General features: G+C 33.7%; 1 protein-coding gene across 5 annotated transcripts in view; it reads left to right on the plus strand.

Annotated features, from left to right (window-relative positions):
- SPOPL (speckle type BTB/POZ protein like) overlaps positions 1-20,780 on the plus strand; it is a 61,921-nt gene that overhangs the window by 26,244 nt on the left and 14,897 nt on the right. For 3 of the 5 annotated variants that reach the window (XM_006921042.3, XM_025039428.1, XM_025039425.1), the window contains exons 2-5: positions 14,551-14,687; positions 14,871-14,992; positions 15,243-15,394; positions 17,289-17,416. In XM_006921042.3, coding sequence (XP_006921104.1) covers positions 14,610-14,687; positions 14,871-14,992; positions 15,243-15,394; positions 17,289-17,416 — 480 coding nt within the window. In that variant the 5' untranslated portion in view covers positions 14,551-14,609. Of the gene's footprint in view, positions 1-14,550; positions 14,688-14,870; positions 14,993-15,242; positions 15,395-17,288; positions 17,417-20,780 lie in introns of those variants that run through there. The other 2 variants (XM_025039426.1, XM_025039427.1) reach the window with 1 other exon arrangement.

Here is a 20,780-nt window from a genome sequence, read left to right on the forward strand (position 1 = left end):
TTAGCCCATCAGGTATCCTACTTTTATCTTCTACCCTGTGAGGCCAACAAAATCTTTGCTGATGTTTCTGCCCCCTGGCAGAAGGAGCCCTCAGCCTGAGCAAAGCCTGGCTGCTCACTCTGCATTGTAGCTAGAATGAGCAAATACTCTTAGAGAAGAAAGTAGCTATAGTCTATCAGCTTACCTTTAGATTATTCCCTTGTCTCTGGAATTTTGGGAACCCCTCCCCATCCTGATTGCTTTAGCAGCTCTAGTTACCTTTAAACAGATAGTTATTTTATTTTTATCCAGGTTTTTCTGCTTCGCAGCAGAACTTAGTTCACTTCCCAGCTATTCCATCCTACTCAGACCTCATAGCTTTTAAGTACTTTTTAATATACATTAATCAATCATTGGATAAGATACAGTGGTTTTCAGGTATAATTTCATGAAGCAGTTCAGATAACTTTTAGCATAAATATGGTAGTATTTTACAGTTATAAAGTGATTTACATTTTGTTAGTTGAAAACAAAAATGCTATATGATTAATAGCACAGTTGGTTAAGCTAGCTTGAAGAAGACACAAGCTGATTACAGATGACACTACAAAAGAGATTACAAATAATCTCATAAACATGGTAGTCACATTTTATAACTGAATAGAATTTTGATACTATTCTTCAGACAGTAAGAAAAAAACTACTCTGGATAATTCATATCATTTGGAAGCTTAATAGCTAACATACTGGGAATACTGCACAATTCAAGACAGTTGTTCAAAAGCTAAATAGTTTTGAGAGTCATTAAAAATAATCTGTTTAGTACTGTAATAGTGGCCAATTTAGACTCAATGGTTAGAAATGAAACTATAACTGCTTCCATTTCTTTTTAATCACAAAAGAAATATGTGTATATGTGAATACGTACATATGTGTGCATTTGTATATTTTTTAATGAGGTAAAATTCATGTAAAAAAATTCATTATTTTAACAGTTTTAAAGTGTACAAATTCATTGATGTTTGGTACATTGACAGTGCTGTGCAATGAAACCAGCACCACGAGCTAGTCCCAGAACATTTTTATTACTCCAGAAGGAATCCCCATATCCACTGAGTACTCATTCCCCAAGTTTCCCCCTTTTCAGCCCTGGACAACCACTAATATGTTTTCTGTTTGTGTGTAGTTGCCTATTCTGGATGTTTCATATAAATGAAATCATGCAGGGTGTGGCCTTTTGTGCCTGGAATTTTTCATCTAACATGATATTTTGACAATCATTTATGTGTGGCATATGTCGGTACTTTATCACTTTTTATTGATGCCTAATATTCCATTGTGTGGATATACCACATTTTGTTTATCCATTCATCTGTTGATGGTTATTTGGAGTGTCTATCTGTGGACTGATGTTTAGCCAATAACCTTTTGGCTGTTGTAAATAGTGCTGCTGTGAACATTCATGTACAGGTTTTTGTTTGAACACCTGGTTTTGATTATTTTGGATATATACTTCAGAGTAGAATTACTAGATGGTAATTTTGTGTTTAACTTATTTGAAGAATTGCCAAACTCTTTTCCATAGTCGCTGAATTATTTTACTTTTCTACTAGCAGTATACAAGGTTTCCAATTTCTGTGCACCCTCACCACATTGGCAATTTTCCATTTTTTTAGTCGAGCTTCCTGAATTTATAAATATTAATGTTTTTCAATAAATTTAGGAAGTTTTTGGCTATTGTTCAAATGTTCTTTCTGCTCTTTGTCTTTCCTCTCCTTTTGTACTCCCATTTTATGTATGTCAGTGTGCTTAATAATGAGACATGTTTTCTCAGGCTGTGTTCATTTTCTTTTATCTCTAGATTTTATAATCCCTTGATCTCTTGGCAAGTTTAATAGTTCTACCAGTTCATATCTATTGTATATGCACGTAGCCCCTTATATTAATTTTTTCATTTTTCAGTTGTACTCAACTCCAGAATTTCCTTTATTTTCTCAATCACTTTGACTTTTTTTTTTTTAAGGCAACGCAACCCTTGGTTGACCTCACAGTTTGCAAGGACCTTGTCAGCTTACAATCCCTTATTTTTTATTTTTTATGTCTATTGCACCTGGTCTTCCTAGGAGGTCTCCCATCCAAGTACTAACCAGGCCCAACCCTGCTTAGCTTCTGAGATTAGACAGGATTGAGCTTGTTCAGTTCTTTGACCTCTTTATTGATATTCACTACTTTCTCTGACATTGTCAACACATTTCCTCTACTTAAACATGATTTCCTTTACTTTAGACATATTTACAATGGCTACTTTGAAAGCTTTGTCTGTTAAATCTTAATATTTTGCAGTCATAGACAGTTTCTGTTACCTACTTTTCCTGGTTCTTTGTTTGTCTCATAATTTTTTGGTCAAAACTGAATATACAGTCATACTTTGGTGATGTCACAGATTTGGTTCTAGTCCACTACAGTAGAGCGAGTAGTGGAATAAAGTGAGTCATAATTTTTTCCTGATGGAGTGTCTTGCCTTCAATTTGTAAAAAAGCCTAACATCTGTGAAGCACAATAAAACAAGGTGTGCCTGTAATGTAGAAATTTTTAGAGCTGGTTTCTCCCTTCCCAGTATATTATTGTTTCTTGCTTACTTGTTTAGTGACAGGCTGTTATTTTAGTGCAGTCTGTTTTTCTCTCCTTTCACCTCTTCCCTCCCTCCCTTCACACACAGGAGGGAGGGAGAGAGATAGAGTTTAAACCTATACTATTGCTCCTCAGAGGGGCACAGCCTTGGATTTTTCACACAGTTACCCTGGGGTGAGTGGTTTTGGCAAGGCTGAAAAAAAAACTACTGAGAACTGTTAAAGTCCACCAATCTAATTCTAATTTCTCTTATTGTTTTCAATACTGCCTTAAGGCAGTAATTGCTCCACAGACTAAATTAATCAAATTTGAATTCTTTAGAGGGATTGTTTCCTAAATTAGTACTTAAGATTTGTTCTGACCACAGGCAGGCTCCTCTTAGCAGCTTTCTCTCTTCCTTGTTGTCTCTGACTAACAAATCAGCCTAAAGTTAAGCCTTTGGTCCAGTGATATCTCCTCAGTGGCCTTTCACCAGGACCTCAACTGTTTCAGAGCACCCTTGCCCATTCTCTTGCAGAAGTCAGTATTTCTCTGGGAAGAGATTTGGAACTATCTGTTTCATAGCCTCCTTCTCCCCCCACAGGCAGTATCTACAAGCCAAGTCTCTGGAATATGGAGTGGGGATAATGATGTGTTTCTCTCCCAGTAATATCTCTGCTGAGAGTTCGGTAGGATGGGGAGAGGGAGGGAAACAGTACCTTCAGGTCTCAGCTTGTCTCTCCTAGTGTGGAACTTCCACCTTACTAACTAGAACAAAACAGTCAGTGCCCCATCAGCACCATAACCCATGGTAGAGCCTAAATCACACCAGTGCATGAGAGAAGGGAGATCCTCCCCTACCCCGCCCCGCCTCCACACCCACATACCTCTTGGAAGTAAGTGTTCACCTGGGAACTTAGCTTCAACAATAGGTAGCTGGAGGCAGGAAGAGGGAGTCCTGCACTCTTGGCTGTACCAGCCTGGAATGGAGTTTCTGACTCTATGAACTGAAAGTTCTGAGGGAAGGACAGGTCCTGCTTCAGACACCATAGACTCTCATTTTCTTAAAGTCCCTAGTAGATTTTCTTGAATACATCTTTCTTATTTGCTCTTTAACCCCATGATCATTTCCAGAGACTAAATGGTCATTCTTTTATAAATTTTCACCCATTTCACTGGAGACCAAATCCATGGAGTTCTACAGACTGTCATGATGCAAGTTTTTTTTTTTTTTTTTCTATCTCTTTACTGGTTAGAAGTCTGTTCAGATTTTCTGTTTCTTTTTGACTTATCAGTATTGATAATTTGTGCTTTTTAGGAATTTGTCCATTTCCTCTAGGTTATTTAACTTGTTGGTGTACAATAATTCATACATAGTTTTCTCCTATAATCCTTTTTATTTCTATAAGGTTGGTAGTAATGCCCCACTTTCATTTCTGATTTTAGTCACTTAAGTCTTGTATTCTTTGTCAGTCAAGCTAAAAGTTTGTCAATTTTATTGATCTTTTCAAAGAATCAACTTTGATTCTTTCTATTGTTTTTCTAGTCTTTTTGTTTTCTCTCTAATTTTTATTTCTGTCCTTCTACAAGCTTTGAGTTTGCTCTTCTTTTTCTAGATCCTTAGCTGTAACGTTAGCTTAGCTTATTAATTTGAGATTTTTTTTTTTAATAGAAACGTTTTATTAGAAGGGAAAGTATAACTTCCAGACGTGGAAGTGGGCCTGAGCAAGAGAAACATGACTCAAAAGGCCTTTGTTTTTTTTTTTTTTAATATAGGTGTTTACAACTACACCATCTGAATACTACTTTCGTTGCAATCCAGAAATTTTGATATGTTGTGTTCTCATTTTGTTTTTGTCTCTAAGTATTTTCTAATTTATTTTTTTCCCTTTTGCTCTTTGGTTGTTTAAGAATGTTATTTAATTTACAAATTTTTGTGAATTTTTCATTTTTTCTGTTATTTCTAGTTTCATTCTCTTGCAAAGAAGATACTTTGTATGATTTCAGTCTTTTAAAATGTTTTAGACTTGTTTTGTAGCCTAGAATATGGTCTAAATAGAGAGTGTTTCATGTGCACTTGAAAAGACTGTTTTCTGCTGTTCATGGGTGAATGTCTGTTAGGCTTAGTTGTTTAATGTTGTTCAAGTCCTCTATCATAATTATTGATCTTCTTGGTTCTATACATTATTGAAAGTTGGATATTGATACCTCCAACTATTGTTGCTGAACTATTTCTAAATCTCTTAGGTTTTGCTTGATATAGTTTGGAGCTGTTTGGTGCATATATATATATGTCTTCTTGCTGGATTAACCCTTTCTTCAAAATGTAATGTCCTTCCATGTCTCTTTCAACAATTTTTTACTAAAGTCTGTTTTGTCTTAATAGTATAGCCATCCAGTTCTCTTTTGGATATTTGCATGAAATATCGTTTTCTATCTTTTCCCTTTCAGCTTATTTTTGATTTCCATATATACATGGAGCAAAAAGATAAAAAAAAAAAAACCTCACCAAACTTCTAGTTTTGTAGAGATTGGTTCTTTGTTGGGATACTCTTTCATCTCTTAGGCTATTTACAGCTCTGCCTTAGTCTTCACTTTCTGCTTGCTAGATACCTAAAAGTAAGCCAAAGTTGATAGTTTAGGATCTTCTCACATATTTTCCAATCATGTATTTGGCCCCAGGTATGCACATGTACTTCTAGTTTTTCCCCAGTATGAGAACTTTTCAAAGCCCCTTTTCTCTCAAGTTTCTTTCTTAGCTTCTTTCTTCCCAGGTTTTCCTGTCTGGCTATTGCTAGCCCCAACTCTTATCCCTTGCAGCTAAAATATTTGCGTTTAAATGTTTTTGGCAAATGCTGCCACCCAGAATGATGCCACTCAGAATACTGCTTCTACCCCAGGGAATCTTCAGTGCAGGTGAAACAAAGGTAAGCAAGCCCTTGAGCTGATGATCCTTCAGGGAGTTATCAAGCTAGACAAAGAACAGAATCATAAAGTTCTTTTAGAATAGGTCTGTATAACTCCCTCTGGTACCAGCAACCTGCACCAGGAATGTGGGTTGAAGTCTTCACGGCTGTGGCCAAACATGGGAGAGGGCCATGGTGAGTGAATATATGAAAATGCCAGTTTCTTCCTGAAATTTAGCAGCTGCATTCTTCATTAAGCATTCCCTTGGTTTTAAGCGTGGATATGATTCCAGAGTTAAAAAAATAAACAAATAAATAAAAATAACCCTCACCGTTAGCCTACCTCATTTGCTTTTGTGGAGGGATAAAGTTTTGGAATTCTCTACTTTGCTATTTTCAGTGATGTCTTTATTACTTTGTTACATATACGTTATTACATATCTGTGAACTTCTCTTTGTATAGTGTAGGAATCACAGGTATGTAATGTGAAGAAATTCATTGGTATAACAAAATCAGAATACAGATAACTTACTAGTGGGGGAGGAGATTTGATGATGATGGGAGGAAAGATACACAAGGATGGTGGGAAGATAGTTATTTGATGTATGATTCTTTATGTGTATTCTGAATATTTGAAATTCTCTATAATTTATGTAGCTGTGAGTATGTCTCTTAAATATACCTAGAAAACAGTAAGTCTAGCACACCAACAGTTTAAAGTAGAAAATTACATATGTGTGCATTCTAACAGGTAAGAATCTTTCCTTTAATAAATAAAACCAGCAAACATCACACTTAACGTTTTTTAAAGAAGCATTTTTAGAATATGGAAGAAGCCTTATTTGCTAATCAGTATAAATTGCTTGTCTTACAGTCTCTAGATCTTATTTTGGCTGCACTCACTCTTTCTGCATGCTTTTCTGCAAGAACAAGGCTAGGAAGTCTTAAACATCCTGCATGTAGCTGATAGTCTTATTTTATTTTTCTTTTGAAGGGAGGAGAAAAATAGAAAGCTGAAAATAGCACTGAAATGACCATTGGGAAATCTTTGTCTTTCTTCTAATATTTATCTAACAGTGTAAACTTGGAGTCTGTTGCGTTTCTCTCATCTTGCTCCTCATCTGTAAAATAAGAGTTGTACCAGATAAGGGCTGTTTTAGCTCTATAATGTCAGGAGGGGCAGCATGATTCTATGGAAAGAGTATAGAGTTTGGAGCCAGGTAAAATTGTGTTCAGTCACCTTCTGGTTACTTACAGTGTAAAGTAAGTTTTCATCATGGTTAAGATGAGATGATCACCACCCATCTCATAGAGTTGCTGGAGAATATGCAATGTAGTTACATAATATCTTGTATGTGCTCCCAAATGTAATCTGCTCACCAGCTTTCTACATACCCCTATCATTTGAAATAGTAGCTGGAAAAAAACCAAAAATCTTTGTAACCTTTAATTTAGTTTGCTTTTATATATAAGTTATGTTGTGAATTACATTTGAGGAAGGTAATAACTCTTACAGAGGCATTAAAGAACTCTTCAGGTTTTTAAAACTTATTTGTTATTTGTTATTTATGTATTTTGTTAGTATTAAGTTAAGTAGTGTCTCATAAAAGTTTTCTTTGATTTACCATCACCTTTGACCTAACATCTCTCAATCTCTACTACTTATAAAGTGAGGTTCTTTCAGGTGTACTCTTGGTCTGATCTGTTGATAGACAATGTATCTTGAATACTTCCCATCACTGAGAAAACTTAATATACTCTTAATGGTTGCATAGCTCTCCATGTATAAATATATCACAAAAACATACTATATTTATACTTATCTTTTTTCAGAGTTGTAATACTTTCCCCAGGATGAATTTGTAGGATGAATCTGACAAAGAATTTCTGTTGATACTGATGATAAAATTCTCTTACAGAAAAGTCTTACCAGTAATGTCTGCCTCTGTGCAATTTTGCTGATTAGAAAAATTGACAGTTTAAAATAATTTTCGATACCGTAGGTGAAAAATGGCACGGGTTCTTTTTGTATTTCATTAATTAGAAATAGATTAAACCTTTTTTTCCCTTTGTAGCTATTTTTCTACAAATTGCTTGTTCATCTCAGTACCTTTCTCTGAGTGTTTTTGAAATCATTATTAGTTGCCAGAAACCATATAAATGGTTCTCGTGGACATCAAATAACTCCATCGGCATTTTTTATATAAAATTAGTAGCTTATTATCACCATTTCCTTCCCCTTTTACCTGAAATTTCACTATGGAAAACGAGGAGATTATTAAAACAACTTTACAATTTATGTTCCCACTAGAAATGTATTTGAGAATGCCTTTCGTTCTACTCGCATCAATCTTTTGGATTGTTGCCAGTCTAATAGGTTAAAAAGTGGCTTCTGAATTTAGTTTTAATTTGTATTTCTCTAATTATGAGTAAAGTTCTTTTTCTGTGAATTATTTGTTTGTATTCTTCACTTTTTCTAATTCTTAGGAATTCTTTATATATTAGACAAATTAACCCTTTATGTGTTATATGCATTGCAAATACTTCTCTTAGTTTATTGTTGTGGAAATTTGTCATGATAGTTTATCTGCTTGCTTCAGAGCCCTTGGAAGAACTATTGACCAGGGCAGGGCCTTTTTACACATGCCTAACTGGTAAGTCTGATAGTTATTATCTTCAGTACATTTATTAACTATGAGTCAGTCTACTTAAGAGAAATACCTAATTCTTATTTCTGCTATTATTTCCACCCCCAGCCCAGTTTTACCAGCCTGGAGCAGCAGCTTTGCTGTCAGTTCAGATGAATTGGATTTGGGGCTGGGAGTAGGGCACCTATGGGTTTGTCAACTAAAGGTAGCAAACTCAGTTTGAAGAAAGGGGACAGCCTGCAACTTTGCTAACCAGGCAAAAATAAAATAAAGCCAAACAGAGACATCAGTAGCCATATAATATGGTAGAGACAGATACTGCAATTAAGCCCAGGCAAATTACTAAAAAAACAATCCATAGAAAAAAAAATCAGAATCGAGTTGCTACAGTATATTAACTAAAATGTCTAGTTTTTTGCCCTAATATATAAAAAATTCCTAAAAATTAGAAAAAGAATACAAAGAAATAATTCATGGAAAAGTTGTGAGACATGCAGAGAAACAGGAAACTGTAACATACATTAAGGAAAAAAAGGAAGCCAGGCATAAAACTATGCATTATACACTTTTATTTACAGGAAATTTTTAGATAATGTATAACTGTAGAAAGCCGATTAGAAGTTGCTTAAATTCATAAATTCACTAAATATCATTGATCTGTACATTTAAAATGAGTGAATTTTATGATACATACATCATATCTCAATGATGCTGTTAAATATAGAGGGAGAACCAGTCTTTAAAATGACAGTGCTCTATTAGTGATCTCAACTAACTGTGTGACTTCTTATTTGTTGTTCTGTTTTCAAATAAAAGTAAATAACCAGTTGTGGTTTGTGAAAGTAACTGAAGATAACGACTGGAAGTATTTAAAAGCAATACCTAATTTTTATGTAGAAGTGAATAATTCTTATTAAAGTGACAGTGTGTAATGCCGTTATTTATACACTATTCTTTGAGGCATTCTTACTTTCTTCCATCATCTCCTCTATTCTTGCTTGTTTAATTAAGGAACATCTGCTCTTCTTCACCTTCCTTTAATGCTGATTGTGACACTTTAGTGCTTCTGATAGAATATCCCCAGTGTTGCTATCCTGACTGTCTTACCTGGCTACCTCGCTGATTTCTAAGTTCACTGGGTTGCAAGTACGTTACATGATAGGAACTCTTCTGTATGTGAGGAACCTACATAAATACGTTTGGGTGAGTGTATTAGTATAGTTACCATTATTGAAAAGGGAAATTATATAAACAATCAAATCCTAAAGGATTAATTTTAAAAAATTGTTCTGTTTGAAGTATTTCCTTTCAGCTTTTTACCTTTGAGTATGATGTTGGCCATGAGCTTGTTATATAAAGCCTTTATTATGTGGAGGTACACTTCCTCTATACCTGCTTTGTTGAGAGTTTTTAATCATGAATAGATGTTGAATTTTGTCACATACTTTTCTGCATCTGTCGAGGTGATCATTTGACTTTTATCCTTCATCTTGTTGATTGGTTTATCACACTGAGTGATTTGCAGATGTTGAACCAGCCTTCTTGCATCCCTGGAATAAATCTCACTTGGTCATGGTATATGATCCTTTTAATATATTGTCGAATTCAGCTTGCTAATATTTGTTGAGGATTTTTGCATCAAAGATATTGACCTGTAATTTTTTTTTTTTTTTTTTGTAGTCTTGTCTGGTTTTGATATCAGGGTAATGCTGGTCTCATAACATGAGTTTGGAAGAGTTCTGTCTATCTGTTTTTTGGGAGTGTTTAAGAAGATTCTTTTTCTTCTCTGAATATTTAGTAGAATTCACCCATGAGGCTATCTGGTCCTGGACTTTTGTTGGGAAATTTTTGACTACATACAGATTCAGGCTCCTTAGTACTCATTAGTCTGTTTAGCGTTTTTTATTTCTTTGTAATTGTCTTGGTAGATTGAATGTTTCTAGGAACTTACCCTTTTCTTCTAGGTTATCCAGTTTGTTGTCGTAGTAGTCCCTTATAATCCTTTGTGTCTCTATCATGTCAGTTATAATAGCTACTATCATTTCTGATTTTATTTATTTGAGTTCTCCCTTTTTTATTGGTGAGTCTAGGTAAAGGTTTGGCAATTACATTTATATTTTCAAAGATCCACCTCTTACTTTCATTGTGCTTTTTCTAGTTTTAGTCCCTATTTCATTTATTTCATTTCTAATCTTATTCCTTTTCTTCTTCTAACTTTGGGCTTTGTTCTTCTTCTTTTTCTAGTTCCTCAGGGTATAAATTTAGGTAGAGACTTCGTGTTTCTTGATGTAGGTGTTTATCACTTTGAACTTCCCACTTAGAACTGCTTTTGCTGCATCCTGTAAATGTTTGTTATATTTCCATTTTCATTTGTCTCAAGGTATTTTTGATTTCTCTTTTGATTTCTTCTTTGACTCACTGGTTGTTTAGTACCAAATTGTTTAATCTCCACATATATATGAATTTTCCAGTTTTTTTCATGTAATTGATTTCTCGTTTAATACCATTGCGATCAAAAAAGATGCTTGATAGGATTTCAGTCCTTTTAAATTTATTAAGACTTTTTTTGCAGCCTAATGTATGATCTATCCTGTAGAATGTTCCATGTGCACTTGAGAAGAATGTGTATTCTGTTACTTTTGATTGGAATGGTCTTTATATAATCTGTTAAGTTCATAAGTCTTGTGTCAATTAAAGCCGATGTTTCCTTGTTGATTTTCTGCCTAGATGGTCTATTGTTTACTGTAATTGGAGTATTAAAGTCCTCTACTGTTATTGTATTGCTTTCTTTTTCTCCTTTTGGATCTGTCAATGTTTGCTTAATATAATTAGATCCTCCTATGTTGGTTGCATAAATATTTACAAATGTTATATTCTGTTATATTGAGCCTTTTATCATCATGTAATGCCTTTCTTTGTCTCTTAATACAGTCTTTGTTTTAAAGTCGATTTTGTCTGATAAAAGTACAACTACCCTAGCTTTCTTTTGGTTTCCTTTGCATAGAATATCGTTTTTCATCTCTCCACTTTTTAGTCTTGGTACGTACTTACATCTAAAGTAAGTTTTTCCTATAACATATAGATGAGTCTTTTTCTTTTTAATCTATTCAGCTTCTCTACAGTCTTTTGATAGGAGAATTTAGTCCATTTACATATAAAGTAATTACTGATAGGTATGTATTTATGCCACTTTGTTAACTTTTTCTGTTTTTGTAGTTCCTCTCTGTTTCTTTTGCTCTCTGTGGTTTGATTAGTTTCTTTAGTGATATACTTATATTCCTTTATCTTTTGTGTATTTACTATAGAGTTTTACTTTGGTTATCATGAGGCTTACATATAACAACTTGTTATCTATAACAGTCAATTTTAAGTTGATAACAACTTAAGTTTGATAGCATTTTACAACTCAACATTTACCTCTACTCTTTTTATTTTATTTTATTATTTTTATTTTTTTGCGGGGGGGGGGTTACATTTTATACCTTTTGTGTATTTCCTAAACTCATTATTGGAATCATAGTTTTTACCACTTTTGTCTTTTAACCCTCATACTAGTTTATAAGTGATTAATCTACCACCTTTACTATGTATTTACCTTTTTGGTGAGATTTATTCTTTCAAGTTTTCTTGTTACTAATTGATGTACTTTCTTTTCAGTTAAAGAAGTCCTTTTAAAATTTCTTGAAAGGCTAGTTTAATCATGATGAAATTTTTTTTAGCTTTTACTAGTCTGGAAAACTCCTTTAATTCTCAATAACTTTGCTGGGTAGAGAATATTCTTGGTTGGAAATTTTTTCTTTTAGCACTCTGAGTATATCATGCCTCTCTCCCTTCTGGCCAACAATGTTTCTGCTGAAAAATCTGCTTATAGTCTTATTGGGGGTTCCCTTGTATGTAACAAGTTGCATTTCTCTTTCTGCTTTTAAGATTCTCTCCTTGTCTACTTTTTTTGCATTTTAATCGTAATGTTTCTTGGTGTGGGTCCCTTTGAGTTCATCTTTTTTTTTGGAACTTGTTAGGCTTCCTGTATCTGGTTGTCTGTTTCTTAACTCGGCTTAGAGAAGTTTTCAGCCATTATTAGTTCAAATAAGAATTCTTCTCCCCCCTCCCTGCCCCTTTCTGGGAGCCCTATCATGAGAATTTAGTTTGTTTAATGTTGTCTCTTAAGTTTCTTAAGCTACCTTTACTTTTTAAAATTCCTTTTTCTTTGTTGATTTGATTGGGTGAGTTCTACTGCCTTGTCTTCAAGTTTCTGATCCTTTATTTGCTTCACATAGTCTGCTGTTGAACTCTTTTAGTGTATTTTCCAGTTCAGTTATTGAATTCTTCAGCTCTGTGATTTCTGTTTAGTACTTTTTTTGTTTGTTTTCCATCTCTTTCTTGAAATTCTCTGTGATTTCAATCTTCTCCCTACTTTGGTGAGCATTTTTATAACTATTACTTTTAACTCTATCAGGTAAATTACTTATTTCCATTTCATAATTTTTTTTTTTTGATGTGGTTTTATCTTGTTCATTTGGAACATACTCCTTTGTTTCTTCATTTTGTTTTACTTTCCGTGCCAGTTTCTATGAAGTAGATGAAACAACTACCTCTTCTGGGCTAGTGTTCCCTGGAAGAGAGCTTTACACACACACATCTGGTGCCCTGGTATCTGTATCTACTGTCCAGGGGATCCTTCTTGATCATCTGGCTCTGGTGGCCAAAAGGGTTTGCATTCCTGGGTCCCTTGGGACCATGGCAATTGAGACAGTTGAGACAGTTTGTGGAATGCTCCTACTTTCAGGACACTGCATAGACAGCAGACTGAGGCACACCTCCCCAGTCTTTATGTGAAAGAGACCTCTTTTCTTGTCCTGGAGCTATGCCCTGAGGGGCAGGCATCAGGTTTGGTACATGTCTAGTGTCCTGTGCGGCTGCTGTCAAAAAATGTAGGTTGTGAACACCATCTTGGTGCTCTCCCCAATGCCTCACTCCAGCTTGCTGGTATCTCCCAGAAAAGAGCTTATATGCACATCTCGAGCCCATATTTTTGTGACTGCTACACAGGGGACACTTTCAGATCACCTGGCTCTGGGGGATAGTGGGGTTTATGCTTGTGGTCCCACAAGACCGCACATATTTTTGCATACTTTTAAAAGCTTTTGTTTGGGAGTCTGGCTTCCAATCAGCCTATATGACACTGACGAGTCTTGGCCTATACTTAACTACTGGGCACTATTAAAAATGTAATAGGCTGCTTGGAGAAGCAGAAAGGTTTGAGAGATTACCAAGAGCCAGGGCAAGGTTAAACAATAAAGCTCACCTACAGGAGTGCACTACTTCAAGTCTAGTGCAGATTTTTAATGTGCTGCTTCATTTGTAGTTTTAAAGTTTTTCATACCTTTTATAGGTCCTTTTGTTTCTATGTATCTTTTAGGTGGCTTTCTTCAGTATTCTCATTTCATACCATTGTTTCATTGAGTAGAGAGACATAGAACAGTTATTTTCTTCTCCATTTCGGATGAAATCCTTTTTTTCCTCCCCAGCAGTTTCTTTTTTATGATTCATGTGGTTTTCTACCATCATTAACTATTCTTAAATGAAAAGAAGATTCTTCAGACTTGAGTCCCTATGTTGGAATGTGATCTTGAACTGCCACCCCCACCTATACGCCTTCGAAGTACCCTACTTATTATGTAGCTCTTTGGTATTTTGCCTCTTTTATAGACTTTTTAAGTTACAAATCATCATCATATAGTTACTAATGTCCTGGCCAGGTTATGAGGAATTGATTGTGTATCCAAATGGATGTATTTTTAAGAACAGCTGACTGGGGAGAAATTGGATAATATGATACCAAATAATTATTTGGTAGGGAGCAATATGATGAGGATGGAGTTTTATCAGAGAAGCTGTTTGCTGAGATAGAGTTGAACTTTTGTGGAAATCTATATACTTTTTACACAGCATTACCATCTGTGTTTCAGTTGGTTCAAAACTTTGGGGTCTCAATAGATGAGTGACTAATACTTGTAATTTCCAGAGTTCTGACTTTTTAACCTTTTTGATTTTTGTGGATATGTCAATGAAAGGCTGAAAGATGGTGAATCAAATATGATTTCCATGTTATTTTGTGATTTTATGTTTATGATCATATTAAGCTACGTAATTTTTTGATTTATGTTATTTTGGTAAGCCTGCCTTTATAAAATAATGTCTTATCTACAGGTATTAGGTTTATATAGATTTCAAGTACTATATGTTGCAAAGACTGATATTATTTTTTAAAACTTATAAAAATAAATCCTTGCATGTTCCCATCTAATTTGGGAAAGCAATTATTGTATGACTCTTTAAATATTTCTTCCCTCAGTTCAGTCTGTTAAAGTTTTTGATCAGTAAATGCAATTATTTTTCTTTGTAGTAAAGTACTCAACTGTGTGGGATATCATATAAATCTTGGAAGACTGCAATAAAGTGGCAATGTCTCGGGAACCCACCCCACCTCTCCCTGGAGATATGTCTACTGGTCCTATAGCAGAAAGCTGGTGTTATACACAGGTACATGTTGTTGAAAATGCCTTACTTTATGTCACTTACAAATTTTATAGTATTTTGAGAATATCGTGAAGCACTTTGGCATAGTTATTAGAAATGTTAGAAGAGTAGATCATAGAATATTTAACAAGTGATAGGTTAAAAGCATAAAAGTCCTCATTAAAAAAGTTTTTCTGAATCTCTTAGGTTAAAGTAGTAAAATTTTCCTACATGTGGACCATTAATAACTTCAGTTTTTGTCGAGAAGAAATGGGTGAAGTGTTAAAAAGTTCAACATTCTCATCTAGCCCGAGTGACAAAATGAAATGGTAAGATTTTTGTTTGTTTTTGAGTTTTGTTTTTGATGTTATCTCGGCTATTTTATGATTTTGTTATTGTTCTTGAATGGATGTTAGTCTATTTTATATTAGATTTGTAAGAAGTTCCTAAAAATATAGAGAATTGTAAAGAACTGTGGGGATATTGATTGGATATTGACATATGATTTCAATATTACCTCTCTTATTTGGATGTTTAAAGTATTATATTCCTCCATGTGAGCCTGTTGTTTTATTTTAGGTGCCTGAGGGTAAATCCAAAGGGATTAGATGATGAAAGTAAAGACTACTTGTCCTTATATTTGCTTTTAGTAAGCTGCCCAAAAAGTGAAGTTCGAGCAAAATTCAAATTTTCCCTTCTGAACGCTAAAAGGGAAGAAACAAAAGCAATGGGTAAGTGATTTAAAACTAAGTGAAAAAGTCTCTGTGTAACTACATTCTGTGACTTATGCACTTTTACCTAGAAAAATTTAGGATATTTTTTTCCCACTAAAATCTGCTTAACCTAAAACATTTAGTTTGGCCATTATTTAATTTTAAATGCCAGTGTGGAGCTATAGTTGTTACACTGTCTTAGACTTCATAGACGTGTAAAATTACTTAAAAATAGTATAAAAATTTAACTTTCTCATGTCTTAAAACAACATTCATTTGTCACTCGGAAAAACAGTTACTATTAAGGGCAAGGTGCCAGGTTCAATCCCTGGCATATATAATAGATGTTCAGGAAATAGTTCTCTTCTCTCTTGCTGTTTTTGCCAGATAATAAAATCTGAAGAGCATGTGAAAGGAGATTAATTGTCTTGATATTTTGTCTCTAGAATTGGTTTTGAACAATAGACTGAACATTGACTGAAAGGAAATCAGATTTTCTTAGTCTCAAGACCCTTTAAATTCAGTTCAAGCTTCACATATATAGCCAGCAGAAACCATGTAGCTGTAGCCTGGCAATTCATAATAAAAGAACATTGTAGGAAATATACAGTGTGCATAGTAGGACGGTATATTGTGACCTGCCATGGTAAATTTTAAGTTTTGTGAAGTGAATCACGGAATCAAGTGATTTTGTTAGAAAATAACCTCCTCTAAATACTCATTTTAAAATATCTTTTATTGCTGAAGTAATAAACAGTTTCACATATATTTTCATATTGTCTGACATTTAAGATTGTGGAGTGTGTTAGTACCAGCTGCTAAAACAAAATACCATAGACTGGATGGCTTATAAACAACAAATTTATTTCTCAAAGTTCTGGAGGCTGTACAGTCCAATGGTGCCAATGGTCAGATTCTCATGAAGGTCCTTTCTTGATTACAAATTGGTGGACTGCTAATTTCTGAGTGTCTTCATGGAGTGGAAGTGGTTAGGGCGCTTTGTGGGCTCTCTTTTATAAGAGCAACATTCACATTCACGAGGGCTCCACCCTCATGACCTCTTAATTCCATCATGTTGGAAGGTGTGGTTTCAAATAAAAATTTTGATGAGATACTCACATTCAGTTCATAACATGAAGTATTTCATTAGGTTTACTACTGATTTCCACCTCTAGTTAATTCTTTATGTAACAGATAGTGAATACTTACTGTAGAAAATCATGTTTATTTAATAGAATACAGCTATTATATAGGCATTTGAAACATTCACTTCAGACCTTTATTTACTAAATCTTTTAGAAATTATACTAAAAAACAACTTTTGGACTTTTATGAAAGTTGTTTTTGGAGGTGAGGAGATTATGTCTAAAGACCTAGGGATGATAAGGGACTGTATTTAGCTTTTTTACCAGTTAATGGATTTTTTCCTAGCTTAATAAAACTTAAGTCAGTGGGATGGATATCTCAGGAAAGCCTAAAAGGTACCCTGATGATTTGGAGCATCCATTTTTAAAGGGAGAAGCAGGAAATGAGAGGTATGTTTCTAATCGGGGTTCTGTTGATAAATGATGAGTAGTGTGCCTATTCCATTGTATTTTGATTCTATTTTATTATTATAGGGTCTAGATCTTCTCTATGAGATTTGATCTGGCTTTTTTTCTACGTAGAGATTCAGAAATTTGAAAGTGAGCTTATTTGATGTCCAAATTTAATTAGCGCTGTGGAATGATCTGGTTCTACCTGATATAACTCCTCTTACAGCATTTTATTTATGAACACAAATACCTGCAGTTTTTATGATGGATGTATTGACCAAGTTCTATTTTTGCATATTCATTTAACTATGTTATCATTATAAAGAATGTTTATTGGGTACTTGTTTTATTTAAACTTTTATTCTGTTTCCCACCAGAAAGCCAAAGAGCATATCGATTTGTACAAGGGAAGGACTGGGGTTTTAAAAAATTCATTCGAAGGGATTTTTTACTTGATGAAACTAATGGTCTTTTACCAGATGACAAGCTTACATTATTTTGTGAGGTGGGTACATTTTTTATTTCAAGGAACTCCATGGTTGTACTTAGTGACAGAGCAAAAATGTAAACTACAACAATACTGGGCATACTATAAAAATTTATAATTAGTATAATTATAACATTTCATTTGTAAATACTGACTAGATTGTCTTAGCCATCGACATATTGGCCCACTATGAAAAATTTGGCTACCTCTCATTATAGATTATATATGCAGTTATACTAACACATATTAAATATTTTTTCCTATTAGGAAGACTATGGATGTGTATATCTTTATATGAAAATTTTAAATATTATCATTCTGAATAATTCTAACATAAATGGTCAGTATTTTTTGTCATATTCAGATTGATTATGTTAATCATTATTAGTAGTTTATCAGTTTGAATCCATACTTTAACAACAAAGAGCCTGGGAAAGATTGGGAAGCTTTTTATTCGTTCAAATAGTTTGTTTCATTTAATCAAATGATGTTAACATTATAAGCAATAGTATCTCAAATTTTTAAGTATGCCCAGTTGTGCAGAAAAACTTATGAGGTTGATTTATATGCATAAAATACCATATTCTCAAAGTTACCAGCATTGCTTCTGCCAATAATTTACACTTATTGCTTTGAGATTAGGATTTTCTGTCTAATTGCTTCTGTCTTTGTTATCATTATGTAGTTTTATCTATAGGCATTGTTGAGATTCATCTTTGGAGTGAATTCAAGGGTTACGTTGTATTACCAGTACAGTTTGTAAAAAATATTCATCAGCAACATAGTTTTATCAAAAACATTTAATGTAGTTGATAATTTTCATAGGAAAGCCAGTTGAAAAGGTTATGATCAAGTAAACCCAATGTTAAGTTTTGGTAGGTTATTGTAGATGGAGGAGTGGAGTGTCTTGGAAGCTTGATGACTTAACTGCTACTAAGTTAGCTTTAAATTCTTTATAGAAATTCTGTAAAATTTATTTGCAAGATTACACATTAATTGTATGTCATTATGCTATGTCAGAAGAATAATTGAAATATGGCCCTGGAGACTACGTAGCGTAAATATAGTGCATCTTATTTTCACTTAGACAAGTTAAATGAACTGTATGATGAATTTGTTATGAATACAACTATTTGGTTGATAAAGCACATACCACAAGTGTCTTGAACAGGGCTTATCATTAAATAATTTTAAAAAATAAACCAAGCATATTTTAAGTAGTATTCTAAATTAATATAGGTCATATTATTTTAAAATTTTAGCATCCTTAATATAGAATTTCCCAGAATTTTAGCAGTTATCTTAAATTTCAGCATGTTAATTTTTAAAAATCTTGTAGTCATAGGATTTAAAGGACCTTAAAAAGCTATGTACTCCATTTAAAACAACTGTAGCTAAGTCTTTTTGTGAATCAACTTTTTAGATAACATTTCTTTTTTTACAGTTGAAATATTATTTACATATATTTTCCTAAGCATATTGAATTTGAACCTAGACAACCAAGAAATTCAGAATGAAGGCTGAAATTAAGATTTTTTTTGATACATATTTTTGAAGTATACTTTTCATCTAGATGCTAGATTATACATGCTAATGACCTTAAAATAGAACCCACCATGACATACATTTTAAGTTACCATTGATCAGATTCAGTTTTGCATACTGTAATGTGTACCTTTTTATTGATGTAGACATTTATACCCTGGGCATCGTATTTGGCATAGGCAGGCAAAAAGTACTTTGAACAGACATTCCTCATGCCCTCCACCATTTCTTCCGTACCTCTCATTGATGCCCTTCCTTCTACAGCATCTCCAGCACTGCTTGCAGAAGAGGAGGAAGCATTGCACTGCTCTACGTACAGAACTGCCTCCTCCCCCTCCCCTGCAAGTGGTGCTGTAGACAGGTAAGGCAGTTTGGTGCTACCCTTTTTATGCAAGACATAACTTAATCTTGCAAGTTTCATACTATGAATCAAGTAGCCAGAGGTAGAGATTTTTAGCTGTGTAAACAGCTCTGCCTCTTCTCTCTCCAAATGATACAGAAGACAGGAATAGAGGAATAAGTAAGAAAAACAAAATCAGTTAGATTAATTTATCTTTTAAAATCCATGCCATTCCATGATATACAGAAAAAAAAAATTATATATCTGTGTACACACACACACACACACACACGTAACGTAGAATATATACATAACAATTTTTTTTTTTTATAAAAGTAAAAATTTCATTTGGAAAGATACTTTTTTGGTTGTTTTTCTGTTGCTAGGATATTTTTTCTGTTTTAAAATATTCGTGATAATGAATGGAAGTTGAGTTTTATTCTCCAGAAAGCCTTTTCATAGCAAAATGAAAAGTTGGCAACCCTATTTCTATAACTCAAATTAAAGAAAAAAAAAATGGATACTTATCTATGAAAATCAAAAAGTCAGAGACCCACTATTCTATAAGACGTTGTGAAATTGTACTGTTAAAAGTTTCTCACTTTGGAGCCAGTGTGAGGGGTGGCTAGGTAGTTAATTAAAGTAGCAAAATTTGTAGTACCACATACCTTTGTAAATTCCTAGCTTTCAGAATGAAGTTGGAGTATTGAGATTTTTAAACATTGGAACCAGTCATCACCTTAATTCCACGCTAGAGGAGACTGAGATTCCAGAATAGTTACAGTTGATTAGAACCTGCACATTTCCATCTTTAATCTAAATTGTATTCTAAGAGTTGATTCAAGAGCATATTTGTAGAAGGGCTGTCAAATGAGTTTGAGATTTTGCTTTGCAGCATTTGTCAATTTTGAGTATAATGCATGTGCCTTTGTATTTTGAAAGAACAATAGTGTAACCTCAGGAAAGAATCTCAGCCTTTTTTCTGAATTTTTTACTCTAGGTTCCATTCAGTAAGAATGTTCATTACTTGTATTTGAGAATATGTACTAAAAAAAAGCTAAAATTTTACCAATTTCTTATAACTATAATTATCAGAATTTCTTACATATCAATTTTTAATTAGATCATTAACTTCTGCTCTCTACATAGTCCCTCGAATGCACTTTACAGTCTGAAATGTCAGTTTGTGGTTGCTATAACAATACTATGTAGATGTGTATGTCAATAATGAATTCTCCTGAATTATGATTACATATACAAAATACAAATGTAACATCATCACTATCTATGCCTGATAATAATGGCTTTATTTTTTGACGCTTTTATTTCTTACTAGATTTTTGCATTAAATGTACTATTTTGAGTTAGGATAATAGACAATAAATAGAATTTAAGAAATCCATTTCTAAATTAAATATATCATCACATTTTTATAACTCCACTGCATACTTTATATAAGTAATTGAACTGATCCAGTTCCTGCTGTCTAAAAACTTC

This window comes from Pteropus alecto, unplaced genomic scaffold (assembly GCF_000325575.1).
Source record: "Pteropus alecto unplaced genomic scaffold, ASM32557v1 scaffold3, whole genome shotgun sequence".
In the NCBI taxonomy this organism is placed as follows: Eukaryota; Metazoa; Chordata; class Mammalia; order Chiroptera; family Pteropodidae; genus Pteropus; species Pteropus alecto.